Source organism: Azolla caroliniana, unplaced genomic scaffold, assembly GCF_043228905.1.
Source record: "Azolla caroliniana isolate FFs.n. ecotype wild unplaced genomic scaffold, voAzoCaro1.0.p SCAF_115, whole genome shotgun sequence".
Taxonomy (NCBI): Eukaryota; Viridiplantae; Streptophyta; class Polypodiopsida; order Salviniales; family Salviniaceae; genus Azolla; species Azolla caroliniana.
In genome coordinates, this window is record NW_028230550.1 from 63,073 (window position 1) to 78,862 (window position 15,790).

The 15,790-nt window shown below is 39.5% G+C and overlaps 2 protein-coding genes across 2 annotated transcripts; one reads left to right on the forward strand and one right to left on the reverse strand.

Annotated features, from left to right (window-relative positions):
* The first annotated feature begins 2,478 nt into the window (after nucleotides 1-2,478).
* Nucleotides 2,479-4,598, forward strand: LOC147849237 (uncharacterized). Its single transcript, XM_087337745.1, has one exon. The coding sequence runs from the start codon at nucleotides 2,517-2,519 to the stop codon at nucleotides 3,954-3,956; it is 1,440 nt and encodes a 479-aa protein (XP_087193871.1). The 5' UTR covers nucleotides 2,479-2,516; the 3' UTR covers nucleotides 3,957-4,598.
* A 3,308-nt stretch (nucleotides 4,599-7,906) lies between these two features.
* LOC147849238 (uncharacterized) lies at nucleotides 7,907-14,966 on the reverse strand. Its single transcript, XM_087337741.1, has 7 exons — nucleotides 13,246-14,966; nucleotides 9,834-9,915; nucleotides 9,534-9,741; nucleotides 9,377-9,452; nucleotides 8,959-9,084; nucleotides 8,786-8,831; nucleotides 7,907-8,416 (listed from the first exon to the last, which is right to left on the reverse strand). The coding sequence occupies exons 1-7, from the start codon at nucleotides 14,503-14,505 to the stop codon at nucleotides 8,211-8,213; spliced, it is 2,004 nt and encodes a 667-aa protein (XP_087193867.1). The 5' UTR covers nucleotides 14,506-14,966; the 3' UTR covers nucleotides 7,907-8,210.
* Between the last annotated feature and the right edge of the window lie 824 nt (nucleotides 14,967-15,790).

Consider the following 15,790-nt stretch of genomic DNA (forward strand, 5'->3'; position numbering starts at 1 on the left):
AACATGAAATGTTTATAGGTTGCAAAAGACATTCATGGGACGTTATTACATATCAAACTAATGACGAGCAAAATAATTAGAGATTAAGAAAAAAGATGTATTAAAAGTGCTTAACCACATCAACCACTCAAGAACATTAAACAAACAAAAAATACCACCGATGTCCAACAACACCAAATATTACCTTATGTTATTCCCTTGGTGTTTTGAATAGCATACCTATAGCAGTTGACTAAGCCTTGTCAATAGATTCTCTATAGTGTCTCACGATGTTGGTGGTAGTTATTCCCCTTTATAAACCCCAACACCTAGACCACCACCGTGTGTGATGGGTTTGTCCCAAATCCTAGAGCTTATTAGATTTAGCTATACCAATATCCTGTAAGGTTATGCCTAGAACACACGTTTATTTCAAGTGATCACCAAATTTCGGAATGTGGTGGATTATTGCGTATCCATTGAAAATTTTGAAGTCGTGGCCTAGAAATATTTGTCAAGAGAACAAAATAAACTAACAGCACACATGTTAATAGTTATTGACTCGTAAATGTCTTGAGTGATTAGCACGATAATTTCCGAAAACACAACCCCAATAACTAATGATGCTAATGTATATTCATGGTTTAAATGTAAGGAATGGGAAAACAAAAGGAAGAAGCAACACTATAAAATTTGTTTGATTCTCTTCACGGCACACAACATATCTAAGATGAGACACTTTTTCTTTTTTGTACCATGAAGGATGCCATGCACAAACACCAAAGCCATTTGGATTGGCAAGTCGCAACTTTGGCAATGTTAACTTGGAAAAGTTTGTCAACCTTTTAAAGGATTTTGGCTCATTGAACCTAGTATTCGACTATGGTACATCTAGAGTATTAGGAGTGGGTCTATGGTACTATGAAAAGAGAGATTGACCTATAGAAATAAAGAAATAAAGAAAGAGATGAAGGAAGAATAGTCTATAACAACAATAATGTGATCTTTGTAAAAATAGATTGAACAATAGAAGTGTAATTATAGTCAGATTGCTGAAAATAGTCGGCCTTTTTTCCTAATATTACAAGGATCTAGACACTGTTTTTGGAAACAATAATTAGAATCTTGTGGACATTGGTTTAGACAATGGTGCTAACGAACTCAAGGATGACAACAATGGCGTTCAACACATCCACGGTATTTGTGATTGTTCTTCATGGGCCACACGCATAAGCTTCGGATATCACGGAGAGATTACGAAGGTAAAAAACCAAACAAATGAGAGGGCAGGGAGGGGGGTTTGGGGCATTGGTGCTATGGAACAGTCCGTCTCGTTGGGATGAATAAATAAAACGGACGATGGATGGTTCATATTGGGACGAGTGGCAGGCACGGGATGTCTCCGAGGTGTGTGCTAAAGCACGGGGAGATTGCGGAGGAGAATGTAGAGTAAGGAGGTGAGCGTGGCATGGCACAAGTGTGTGGGAATTGCTGAAACCGTGGGGGGGGGGGGGGGGGGGGGCGAAAGATGGGTCGGGATTACCGACCTTGAGAACCGGGCATCGACACACTTATTCGAAATGGGTGGCGAGGCAAGGCTACAACGCGTAGTATGTACTTGGGACCGATCCGATTGCGAGGTGTGTGTGTCGGTGGGTGCATGTGTCCACGGGAAGGGTGAAGTGTTAGCTAGTGTGGTACGGGCGAGACATATCCTAGGGAGAGAGAGAGCGTCCGTCTGTTGCGCCACGAAATGGAGAGAGAAGAGCGCCAGCACGGGCGCGCTTTAAAATGAAATATATATATATATATATATATATATTTTATTTATTTTTTTACGGGGGAAAACGTAGAAAAAGGCGAAAAAGAAACAAAAGAAGGAAAGATTGTAATTTGAAGGCAGGAAAGGGGGAGATGTTTCCAAATAGAGGAGGATGGGGGGTAAATAAGTAAATAAATAAGGGCAAAAAAAAAAAAGAAGAGAGGAGAAGAAATAGGCGGAGATGGTGACAGCGCATCCCAAATTCATTCATTCAGTCAGTCATGGTCACATCACTTTCATCATCATCATCATCATCATCATAACCATCAATATTTATCATCGTATTCATTCATCATCATCATCATCATCATCATCATTATCATCATCATCATCATCATCATCATCCACGTCATCACCTAATGTGTGGACGTTTGCCTTTTCAGGGGGCCAAGAAAATAATAAAAATAAGAAATCATAATTAAAAATAAACCAATAACTAAACTAGACAAGAAAAAACGAAAAACATATAAAATATCTCTATCTATCTATCTCCCCGCCCCCCCATCCCGCCCTAATTAATTAATTAATTAACTCAACAAATTGAGACAGAATTAAAATTTTGTTTCCTTCCTCGTCCGGGCTCCTTGTCAAAAATCCTTTTATTTTATTTACTTATATATAGATAATATAAATTCTATCCAGTTTTTCTTCCCCCTCTTCCCCCTTCCCCTTTGGCCTTTCCTTTTTTGCCCATAATTGGTTGGGGTTTTGCCTCATGAGACCTCCTTCCCAACGCAGAGGCAGCTCAGTCACAGAAGTGTTGGCCTCTTGGGCTGAGAAAAACAAAACACAATTCAATCCCAATTCCAACAACCCCTCCACTTCCTCATTCCATCCAAACCCTAACCCTAACCTGAACCATAACCATACCCCGGACCCTAACCTTGACCCTGACCACCCTACCTCCATCTCCATCTCCACATCCACCTCTAACCCCGATCATCCTTGTTCTTCTTCTTCTTCTTCTTCTTCCCTGGCAGGAGGATTGCTGGGCCTGAAGAAACACGTGAGGAAGATCCCTAGCAAGGGCCACAAGAAAGGATGCATGAAAGGCAAAGGTGGGCCGGAGAATGCACTATGTAGCTACAGAGGGGTGAGGCAACGCACGTGGGGCAAGTGGGTGGCCGAGATAAGGGAGCCGAATCGGGGTGCCAGGCTCTGGCTAGGCACGTACGCGACCGCCCAAGAGGCGGCCATGGCATACGACGAAGCCGCACGGACCCTTTATGGTCCCACTGCCCCCCTTAACTTGTCCTTGGATCAATTGGAAACACCCTTACTAGGGCAGCAATTAGGTCACCAAGGGTATGTGGCACAACTCGGACACACGGGACAATTAGGTACCTCCTCCTCGTCAAATCGGCCTCCTTTCGTCTCCCCTTGGCCGCCTGTCTCGTCCGTCTTGCCAAACTTAGACATAGAATTGCCAGCTGATGGCACCTCCTCCTCATCCATTAGCCTCGTCCCAACCATCGTGACGGCATCATCTCATCCCGTCTCGCAAGCATCATCGTCACACAGCCTTGCCTCGATCGGCCACATGATGAAAACCGACCCGCCCGTTGTCGTCGACAGCTTACTAGATGCCTTGTTGCAGCAAGTTGTGAAAGCCGAGCCCTCGGATCAGCACCAAATCATAAATGGCTTCCGTGTCCAAGATGTGCGGTATGCCGTCTCGACTTTGGCCTCGACTTCATCGGCCTCTTCCTCGTCCACCACATCTCTGGTTGTGTTGGTGCCCCCGTTGCCTTCGAACAACCCCCATGACCTCAATCCGATACACGAGGCCCTAAGCTTTGATGGCGGAGATGACCTCTTTCACACTGGAACAGAGCTGGATGATAGTTTGTTCAACCTCGGTAATCTCGACAAGCCCCTAGAGCGCGGGGACTCGGCCACATCCAAGGAGTTTTGGGAAGGTGTGGCCTCTCACTTAGGCCCCTTGGCACACCTGCAATCCCAATCCAAGGGGTTCCAATCACACATGGAGGACTCTCTTGCCCCATTGGAAGATATGGAGCTAGTAGACCCTTGCAAGCTTCTAGAGAACGACGTGTTGTGGCCATTGCGGTCACCCCACACGGATCTACCGCCATTGGAGTCTGTAACCTTGCAAGAGCTATCCAATTCTACTCTATGGGACAAATCAAGGTGAAAGGAATCTAGCCCCCAAATTTAAGGTCAACCTATGTCTCTTGTTTTCTTGTCCCTTCTGTTTGTGTATATCTGGAGAGCCTTACTTGAGAAAATTTTCCCGATAAGAAGTTATAGGCTAGACAAAGCTTGTTGTAGACTAGATTATTTTACAACATAGATTCTTATTCGAATGATGTGCCTCAAAAGCATCGAAGGATCCATTCATTACGAGGTATGAAACAACCCAATGAATTTGTTCATGTGGGCATCTATTATGACTTGGGGTAATTTCAACTTAGCCCTCCGAATGTTAAGAGGGTATTTTGGTTGTCATCTCTTCTTCACTTTGATCTATTTCTTGTTTGATGCCACCACATCACCTTGGTAGAGCTATCAAGAAAGGTGAAAGTAATATAGGAATCATACAAAGAAGGAATTACATTGTGTTGTTCAAAAGTTTGTACATAAAAAGGAGTGTTGGGACATTTGCACCTTAGTCATGTCATGTGAGGAATAAAACATTATGTAGCCAGACCAGGCTATTTTTAGATCATAGCTTCTTCTTAATTTGGCAACAATATATGTAGACTTTTCCTTTTCTAAACATGTACAAGAAAATTTATAATGATAGTGGAGCAATTGAGTGAAAGAAGAGCTTATTGGTTCTCTTGTTTAATAGCTTCTTTTCAATTATCGCTTTGTGCAGTGGACTCTTTCAAAATAATTATGCTTCTCTTGTTTAATAACTTCTTTTCAATGATTGCTTTGCTAGGGACTCTTTTAGAATAACTATTGTTTGAGGTTTCAAAGATAGGCCAAACTCAAGAACCTAGTGGCTTCTTCACATTGGTCAATTGGACTTTCAATGATTCGGTAAATGTTTGTGTTAGGGTGCAACATGCATTGGCATTTTAAGAGAGATGCATCAACGTATGTGTGAAATGTGCATAGGTTGGCTAACATGAATCATAAACTTATGGATGTAAGGTGTGTAGAGGTGGTATGCATGTAATGCTCTTACCCATGTATTTGTGGGAATGCTTCCAATGTTTCTAACAATATTTGAGAATTTGAAAATAGAAAAATGAAACATCAAGAAATATGGCTAGCAATATTAAAGTTGATGATTTACATATCGGCTAATCACTAAGGGATCATCAACCATTAATAAGTTTTTGATGTAGTAACATTAATGATAATTTTCTAGTCAGTGTCACAGGTAGAATCCTACAAGAAATGCCATGTTCACTTGAGGAACTTTTCACAACATTCCTATATTCAGACTTGTGAGCTGTGAGCTATTAACATGGCGATGCTTAATTTGAAATGGCCTTTAGATGAGGAATAAAGAGTATAAAGTCCAAACTATGATGATAAGAAGTATGAGCCCAAACTATATTTTTATAATGTATGCTTCTATTTGCCATCCAAACTTCGCATTTTATGAATGCTTCTATATGTTTACCTCATGATACTACTAAAGCTTTTATCGGCATTGTCCCATAGATCTCATCGAATCAATTTTGTATTATTGCTATAATTATTGGCATTGTCCCATAGATATCATTTACTCAATCTTGTATTATTGCTATTTTTTTATTATAATGTATGCTTCTATTTGTCCTAGCATTTGAGGAATAGATGCAAATGTTTAAGTGGACATACCTTTGATTTGCACCAAGAGAATTAGAATGTCTAAATCTATAAAATGACATCCATTTTATACATCAAACTCTTTTAATTCTACCAAGTCATTACAAAAATTAGACCTTGACAAATGTTTTTACCCATAATTGATTGTATCAACATGATACATCCATTGGGTCTTTTTGAAAGCCAAATAATTGAAAATGCTTTTTGGGTTTCAAAGATTCTTACCGTGCAATGATGTCATTTTAGTATCTCTAACAATAATGGTTTGAAAGAATGTTTCACATGAAGATAGGAAAATAATAGGTCCAACATAGACACAATAATTAGCAAGACAAACTTAACAATCCTTCTCTCTTCACCTTTGTTATCAACCTATAAACTTTTTGTTATGTTTTCTCAACTACGAAGGCATGGACCAATCAATCAAGTTGTGCTAAATTAACATCACAACTTCTTGACCATAGACTAGTTGAAATGGCATGTTAGGTCATGACTTTCAATGACATAATACGAAATGTTCAAAGGATTGCATATAGATTTTGATCAAATTGAATGAGGAGGCAATTATTATCTTATCTAACATATTTTACATGATTTTATTCAGGCTTTCTTCTTGGCTCTTGCTTCTAGGGTAATATGGAGTGGCCATGAATATATTAGATACTCATCGAGAATACATGTTGTCGAGCTTTCTTGGTATACCCAATAGACGACCTTTGATATTGACTATCCAAATTCCAACCTCATGATTGTTAGACGTTATAAAGTCTGTTTGTATAGTGTGAAAGTTTTTTCATGTATCGAATCAAATGTAGCTTGATTCTTGATCTATAGGTATTTTGTATATTAAATATCCAATACAAGGATTCACAATCTTATAAGCAATATGTCTAAATGAGGTATAAACCCATACTTATTTCATGGACACCTATGTGTTGTGAGTGGTTCTTTGATTCTCTTAAAACTATGCCCAACTCCAACATATAGAGTTCACACTCTAAATGGAGGTTTCTCTCAGGGTTCTCTCCATTTCTTGATGCATTGTACAAGAGGACTACTCATGGACAACACTTTAGCCTTCTATGTTATGCTTAGAACACAACCAAATTTTCTTTTCATATGTGGCAGGAACTTGAATTTGAGGAAAAGCAGGGAATCAAAATTGGAGGCAATGTAGAAGTGTGATTTTATTTGATTCAGGAAGATGTTCATCCAAAGGCAATATTTGTACCACAATCTTGGGGAGAAGACACATCTGAAGACAATTGATACCTTAGATGTTTTGTGCATGATGATGGCATGGAATAAGAGATAAATAAATAGAACATATGAAGTATATATCTCTTTATGAGAATGTATATGTATGCGTGTATGTACGTACATACTTACTATTGAATTAATCAACCAAAATTGTTGGGAGCGATGTTGTACCAAAACGTTCATATCAAAATTGCAAATACCCTCCAAATTTTGGATGGCAATACCTCCATATTGTGAAAGTTATATTTCTTAGTGAGTAGGAACCTTTTTGGGGGCCACTAAATGTCATCGTTTGTATTATTATTTTATGGATTGTAGTCTACGCTCTTAGTCTAAATGCCACCTTCGTCATAGACCTTTGACCTTACAAGTTACAACACACATTTTATATCACATATCAATGCACATGATAAAAAAAGTGGAGAGCAGTTGGTGATCACGATCCAAGTGGATTACCAAAATCATGTTACATCATGTCCTAAACATCAACTAGTGGAGGTGAACCACCAAGTGGATCAACTAATTCTCATGTGTTGCAACATCCTTAGTTTAGAAAGAGCCAGCTCATTGCTTATCATCACATGGTTTTTGAAAGAGGTTCACATGTTTCTTGAGTGCAATCACAATTTTACTATTAATATTGTTTAGTGATGGGTGATTGTTGCACATTTCTCTATTTATTCCCAACAGAATTTTGGCCACTTATTACCATCAGCCATGCTAGCTTATTCCATTCATGAAATGTAAATACCACTCGTGACAAAAGAAGCCAACTGATAAGTTCTACGAGGTTTGTATTCGTCATGCTCAACGTCTCCTTGAGCTCCTTTGTAGCTTTCTTGGGAATGCCACTCTCTTGCAAAATAAGCTCGTACGATATGAGTTTCACAATATATGAAAGTTTCCTGATGGAGATTATCAACTTGAATTTGATTCATAATGAATCGACACAAAGTAGTGTTGCTTTGGTTTCTAGTTTGAAATGGAAATGTTTTGCTCATCGACAAAACTCTCACAAAAAGTTGTATCAAGTTTCAAATAAGCGCAACTTTCAAATGTGAAAAAAATATCTTCTGAACATTCCCGACAGGGAAAATAATGCTATGCCAAAAGTGCCACAATTGAACACATTTTGCAAAGCCAAATCATAAATTGATTATCTATCCTTTGTAAAACTTCCCCTTCACAAAACTTCTGCAGATTCACCACTATACATTTGTGCATCTGCATCATGTTCAGTTAATCAGGAACCAATCAGAATTTTAGTTACAGGTTCTTTACTAAAGAGCCACGAAATGAGCTTTCTGTCGATATGTGGTAGTTCAAAGTAGAGCATCTCCCAGATTCATTAGCCGAACTTTCAGTCTATCATAGATTGGCCTTCAACATCCCAGGTACCGCCCCACGATAAGGAACCACAAGGAACTCCACCCCTTATTTTCTTTTGCAGATGTTCCAAGCTTGCAACACGTTGCATCGATGGCGTTCTTCCCATTTTGGTGCCAAGCTGTTGTTGCTGCTTGTCACCATTCACTGGTACAGAGGCTTCAGTTGTTGAAGTTGCAACTATGAACAATCAAGAATCAAGCAAATTAAGCAGAGACATCAGAAATCAATGTAGCCAGATGGCGTGGACTTGTAATTCAAGCCCTTCCTTATAAATGTGAGGTCTGGAGTTCAATTCTCCAGTTGCCGCAAATGGCAATTGAACCCCCATCAAGTGATTGAACCATCATAATACCATGGCTTTTTGGATATTTACCAGAATACCCCTAAGATTTAAGAAAGCACCAGAGCACCCCTGTATAGCAGTCACTTTTATACTACAGTGGTCAATTTACGGGTATTCTCATAAGGCCTCAAATATAGGGGTATTTTGGTGTTTTTCCAAAAACAAAATAAGATTGGCTTCAACATGTGGAGGCTAATATTTACCTGGTCGAATCACCGACCGTGTTACAATTTCCTCCGCCATTTTGACCTGTAGAATAAAAATCATTGAAGCTGAAAATAAGCCTTGATGAAAGATACGCCTCATCTATAAAAAAGACTCGGACAGCTGCATTTATTAGATTTGAATTTTGGGACCAATAAAAGCAGAATCTTGCCTTAGCTCTAAGTGCCTCAACATCTGATTTAAGGACGCGGTTATCTATGAGTGCGTCGTTGAACTTCTGAGTGATTTCTGTAAGTTGTTTAAACAATGTCGAATTCTCTACTCTCAGCTGTGCCACCTGTCAATACCAAAAAGATTCAGCTAAAATGGCAACAATATGTAGATGTTCTGATCATATACAGAATCTTTGGGTGGCACTAAAACTAGAGACTAGCCACGAAACCCTAGGTCTATATCCAGCCCATCCCAATCACACTGTGTCACAGACATGTGGTCATAGCCAATCTCTAGCCTTATTATTAACTCCTTATTGTTATGCGTATGCTGTTAAACAGTAAAATAAAAGACATGACAAGATGCATCTCCCAAAAGAAACATGGGGAAGGTTAGTTTTTATCCTAGGACTTCACCTGCATTTCAAGATCACTAAGATGCGCCTGTTTCCTCCTCCGTGACCGCCTTGCAGACTCCCGATTCGATAGCATTCTGATGCATACTCTCAACCATATGAGACTACAGATAAAGCAGAGTTTCTATTCCTAAGTTTCAAAATATGCTCGTTATTACCTCCGCATTCGTTTGATATCACCAGGAGCTGTGTTTGAGCCGGATTCGACTTCAACATCATCATCATCACTCTGTTCCCTAGAAGAACCGCTAGTATTCAGCCTGGCTGATCCCGAGAATGTAACTCCACTTTTTGGCTTTGGAGGCAATGCCGGGATGCCTATTGGCCCAACTGCTAAACTATCTGGATTCGGTGCAGAAGTTGATTCTGCATCTCGCATGCAGTATGAGAAAGGCAATCAAAATATTGGAAAATTTATAACCATATTTGGAAGGCATGACATATAAACTTGAACATACCTTTGAATACTGGTTCAACTTTAGGAATGGTTGGAACAGTGGACAAATTCTGTGTGCTAATTCCAACATTCCTCTGCTTAGACTGTTGCACGCCTACAGCAAAGCAGGTAGGTGTTTTAGTACTAATCAAACACGTTCAAGGTAAAAAAAAAAAGTGCTAAATGGCTATCCAAATGGTGCAACCCTACTAAAAGAACTCCATAACACAATTACCTTTTGTAAGGAAACATAAGATGGCACAATTTACCACATGCAGGTGTTTAATGCAATTCAAATTATATGTACAAATCAACCCCTTTGCTGTAACATGCTATTACGGCTTATGCATTGAAAAGGAGAATATGAAGATGTAAGATGAACTGACTAGTAACCTTACCCAGAGCAAAATGCTTGAACAAGCTAAGTTGGTACTAAATGTATTATAAGTTACAAAAGTAGGCTACATGCCAAAATCCAAAGCAAAAAATAATGTAGCAATCATCTCTAGATATGACACGCATTTCTTAGTGCAGTAATTTCTATCCAAGCTTGTAAAATTTTTCAATGCTTGGAAAATAATAAATGAACAGCTGTGGACATTAAGGAACATGACACCTTGTGTAACTACGATGATGGTGTCATATAATTCTCTTCCTTGATGCTCGATAAAATCTCTTCATTTTGCATTCCTTCCTTGGCTTCAATGAACTTTGCTTTGGTTGGATATGCTTTAGCACTCTATAAATCTGGTTTGTCTTTCCTTCAAGAAAAGTCCAGCTACATATAACTAGTTGATGTTTTACTTGTGCCTTGAGGGATAAAATGCAACATAAAGACTTTCATGGTGATAATAAGCCTAAGAGTTTCACACATTCAAGTTTTTGGATGCCAAACATACACATATGGTTCAAACCAAAAACATAAGACACTGGATATCATAGGCATTGTTAACATTATGGTTGTTTATGTAACAGATGATATAGGCTACAGGTTGCTTGATACAATCAATTTCTTCAATGCCATAAAATGTTTTGGTATGTTCATGGTATGGCTTCGCCTTGTTGGGTAACAATAGCATAGCCAATACTTGGTAATATTTTTCGCAGGCACATATCCCATCTCAAGTAGTCATGCACCAAGATAAACATGAATAAAAGAAACATCTCTTTATTTTTTATAGATTCAACGGGGATCAACATATATTCGCATAATAAACAGAATAAATTCTTTAGGGTTTTAGAAGGTCAGACTTCTTCATAAGTAGGAGAAAAAGACCCTATTTGTATTGGTTAATAATTGCTTCATTATATATTACAATTTCATTCTACAGTTGAGGAGTCAAAAAATCTGTGAATTGATTTGGATTTCTCCTTCCTTAGTCCATAAATAGAAACTGTGATGAATAGATGTGCAATAATCGGCATCAATGGGGAACAACTCCAAGTGGACCGAGATTCTATGATATGTATATAATCATAAGACTTTTTTGAGCCATGATGTTATTTTTTACAGTTGGATAATCTTGACACTCATGTAAGTAGAGATTGGATGCACACAATCATAGTCAAATGATAATCAAGTGAAGCGAGCAAAATATGCAAGCTCCCAGTCATGTGCTATGTAATGAAGAGACCAATGCATGAAAAGGCACAAAATCTCTCTACGGTTCAAACTTGCACCTTGTGCATGGCATAACCAAATTCATGCTTGTTCACTATGGCTTCACTCAATGCCCACATGAGAGCACTTTATAAGTGTGGCTTAATGTGATGATGTGCTCATGATAATTTTGTATGTAGATGGCATGATTTTTACACAACAATGAGCAAAAACTTTATGGATATGGGAACCCTTAAATACTTCTTGGGAATTAAGTTTCATTTTCTCAAGAGGGTAATTCACATATGACAACAAAAGTAGACAGAGGATCTCTTGAAGAAGTTCAAGATGCAAGAGAGCAACCCTACCCTCACTCCAACGGAAGCAAACCACACCTTTGAGTTGTATGATGGTGAGTGTGATGTGGATCCTACTCACTATCCCTAGGTCGAGCTCTCATTGATATAATTATGAGACATTGGCGTGCAATACACAGGTTCCTATTTAAGTTGTTATATGTCACACTCCAAAGAATCACATTGGAAGGATGTGAAACAGGTCCTTCAATATGTTTGTGGCATTATGTTCCTTGGCACACTCTACAGTTATAATGATTGCAATTGAGAAAGTGATAAGGAGACAGCAAGGGTACAACAGGATGTTTACACTTGGCACTTCTACTATCACATGGGGTACATGGAAGTAAACAATTGTATTTACATCAACATGTAACGGCTGAAGTAAAATACAGTGCACTATATACCATCACATAAGTGTATATGGACATAGAGCCTACTCGGAAGAATGAGTAGACTTCCATACCTACTCAATCCATCTACTTGGTCATACAATTTTGTTTCTTTCTGGATTTGCTAGCCAATGGAGGATCAATACAGTGTCTTGCAAACCGCCTTGATAGTTGAACCATAGTTAGCTAGACAAGTTAGGCCTGCCTCATATATGAAGGAACCCTCTCACTTTTATTAGATTACACTCTGCTTTTTGCTTTGCCATAATTATGGTGACGCTCCAACTCCTTCACCATTTGTTGACTCCATTGCTAGTATGATCTTTTCTACTTCATTTCACCTACAGAACTTGTATTTTAAGAAACTTTATAACAGCATAACCCCCAATTCATACCCAAATGATCAGCTCAGTAAAGAACTATCTCTAGCCTTCTAAATTGAGAACCCAGAATATTAAAATAAAAGTATGTGTGGCAAATCACAAACAGCAATTTACAGCATATACGCTATTGCCGCAGCACAAGTAAGGTCAACATGGGAGAAAAAGTACACTTTCAAATCATATACAACCAAAGCCTTGATTGACCCAATGACATCTCTTATATATTTGGTTGATGCACACAAAAAAACTCATAACCAAATACACATGTGATTTAGAGATACCAATATTAAAGGTTCAAACAAAGTACCAAAAATGTTACTAGCTCCATTGGAACAGCCTTCAAAACATTTTGCAGTAAATGAGGTTCAAAACCTATGACTTAAAAGATGCAAACTAGTCATACGATGCACATCCAAGGTAAAATGGTCACTGGATAGTCATATCACTTCACCATGAGATCTACGTTTGAGCATAGTGTACTAATGCCAAGTTCAAATGGATCATAGATGAGAATATAATTTCAATATGTGAGCCATCTCTGAACAGTATTGCACATAATGCAAAGAACAATGGTCATAGATGAAAATACCATTTCACTTTACGAACTACTTCTGAAAATTATCATACACATGCCAACACTATGTTCTTAATAAATCAGAAGATGTAAAGCATTGTTAGGAGGAAAAAAGGTTGAGAAAGAGACCCGTGCTATAGCAACAGCTGCACAAGCCATATCGAGTTGACGTTTGAGCAGCATTTCGTATTCTTGTGGGTTTCTATGACTCAGATTAGGAATTTCATTCTGCAGCCCAGTGAATAAGGGATTGAGAGCACCTGAGATTTGTTGTTCGGGAAGAGGTTGTCCTTCTACAATCACAGAGGCTGTTGAAGAAGAATGATGATGATGATCGGGATCAAAATTTGAATCCAGATCAGGGGTCAGGTGAGGCTCGGGCTTTAGCTGGAGAGTAGCCATGGGTTCATTATCATCACAGACACGGCTGGGATTAGATTTAGTATCAGGGTTAAGATTAAGGTTAAGATTAGGATTAGGGTTAAGGTTACGGTTGGGGTTGGGGTTGGGGTCAGGTTGAGGTTGAATTTTAGGGTTAGGGTTAGGTTTAAGTTTAGGGTTAGGGTCAGGATTAGAATTAGGATTAGGATTAGGATTAGGATTAGGATTATAATCTGCAACTGAATTGGGTTCTGAGCTATGCTTCTCTTTCTCCTCCTCTTTAGCTTCAGCATCATTGAAGCTTTTCTCATCACAACTTTGCTCGTCGCAATCCCCAGATCCATTGCCACCATGAATCCTGAGATACTCTTGAAATGCAAACATGGAATCACTTCGGTTCATATCTTTTCCAAAACCCATATTAGGGCTATGGTTAGGGTCAGAATTAGAATCGTTGGTGCCCCCACTATGAATCCTCATAAACTCCTGAATTGCGAATAAGGAATCACTTCGATTCATGGCTTTCCCAAACTCCAAGCTAGGATTAGAGTTAGGGTTAGTGTTACTATTAGAGTCAGGGTTTGAATCATTGCCACAGCCATGAGTCCTGATAAACTCCTGAAATGCAACCACAGAATCATTGCGATTCATAACTTTCCCAGACCCTTGGGTAGGGTTTAAATCATCACCACCATAAGTCCTGAGAAACTCCTGAAATGCAACCATAGAATCTATTCTATTCATGCTATTTTGAGGGAAGGAAGTGGATGATGTCTCATTGTGTATGGTTTCAGGCTGATTCTTCTTCAAGAATTCTTCCAACGCCCATTCAGAGTCGGACCGAGAACACATCATTTTCTTACTACTGTCTTCAGAAGGCCAGAAGCGCTCCATAGCTTGGGTTTGTTCTGCACCATGGCTATGGCCATGGCCATGGTTGCTATCGCTATTTGTGTCAAGCTTCCATAGCGTACCCACTATATCATCCACAGAGAAATTCCTCTCCATTGATTCTCTCCAACAGAAAATTCCGATTGAGACTAGCTTGTTCTATCCCTAATTTCTGCGTTGATAGCGCACAAACCCTATTTTCTGGAACTTTTACTGTGCAACCAGCCACCCGTTTTTTGGAATCTATTCTGCATAAAAAAAACAATATCCTGATTTCCTGAAGTTTTCCTGTGCAAAAAACCCTAACTTACAGAAGGAAGGCCTTACTCTGACGCTTTCCACACTCTTCTCTGAAACCCTGATTCAGGAGTGTTTCTCCAGAAAAACCTAAAATTGGGAGCTTCTCAGTAGTAAATCGGACGCACTGGTCAACCTATCCGTCTCTCGGAGAAATCCGAAATCAGAAGGCTTTCTCTGCAGGAATTCCCAATTTGGTATCTTTTATCTTCGATGCAGAAGTTTTGCTCTCCACAGGAGACTTCTGATCCGGAAGGTTTTCTTCTGTAAAAACAAAGAGCACTACAAATTTGGATCTTTACAAGGAGGGATTCGGGAATAACACCAAGTCGGGAGGTTCAAAAGGGAACCCTAATTCTGAAGCGTTGAATGAAATCCAATTCCGAAGCTTTTTTCTTTCTTTTGCGAGGAGAAGAAACCCTAAATTCAGAAGCTTGTCTGTGCAGGACCGGGGGAGGGGGGGGGGGGGGGGGGGGGGGGGGGGGTAAAAGCCCAAATCGCAGGGTTACAGATAGGCCGTCTTCTTCTTCTTCTTCTTCTTCTGATGGGATGGATATATGGAGTTGGATAGGGTTTAGATCGATCTCCCTCTTTCTCTCTCTCTCTCTGTTTGTCTGTCTGTCTGTCTGTCTGTCTGTGTACAAAACAAAAAAAAAGGATGTGAAGTCCATAGACAAACTATTCAAAGTCAGTTATATGGGGTTTCTTTTTCTTTCTTTCTTCTTCTTCATTCTTCATTCTTCATTCTTCATCTCCACTTAATGACATGGAGTACATTTTGTGAAGGTCCTGTGTTCTTATCCTCCCATTTTACCCAACTTTCCTTTCTCGGACATCCGGCCATCCGCCCGCCCGCCCGCCCGCCTGTCCGACCAGCCCATTCATGCCTGCCCATCTCTGCCCATCCTTCGGAACCTTCATTCGCCACTCTCCGCCGGCAAATCAATCCATGTCGTTGCCCATCGTTGTGTTGTTATCAATAGTATAGCACAACACAACTCACCCCCTGCTCGTATCGATGTCTGTATGAACATGTAGAGAATCGGCTCGTTTAGCTCCTTAGTTGTATACTTATGTATACGGTTACAACTTACAACAATTCTGG

What these genes read in the sequence shown, in the direction of transcription:
- LOC147849238 (XM_087337741.1), bottom strand. Translation starts at nt 14,505, where the DNA reads ATGGAGAGGAATTTCTCTGTGGATGATATAGTGGGTACGCTATGGAAG. An exon ending in CAGCTGTTGCTATAGCACGG is followed by an intron (nt 9,916 to 13,245) that starts GTCTCTTTCTCA and finishes GGCGTGCAACAG; the next exon opens with TCTAAGCAGAGGAATGTTGG. An exon ending in TTGAGGCACTTAGAGCTAAG is followed by an intron (nt 8,832 to 8,958) that starts GCAAGATTCTGC and finishes TTTATTCTACAG; the next exon opens with GTCAAAATGGCGGAGGAAAT.
- LOC147849237 (XM_087337745.1), top strand. Translation starts at nt 2,517, where the DNA reads ATGAGACCTCCTTCCCAACGCAGAGGCAGCTCAGTCACAGAAGTGTTG.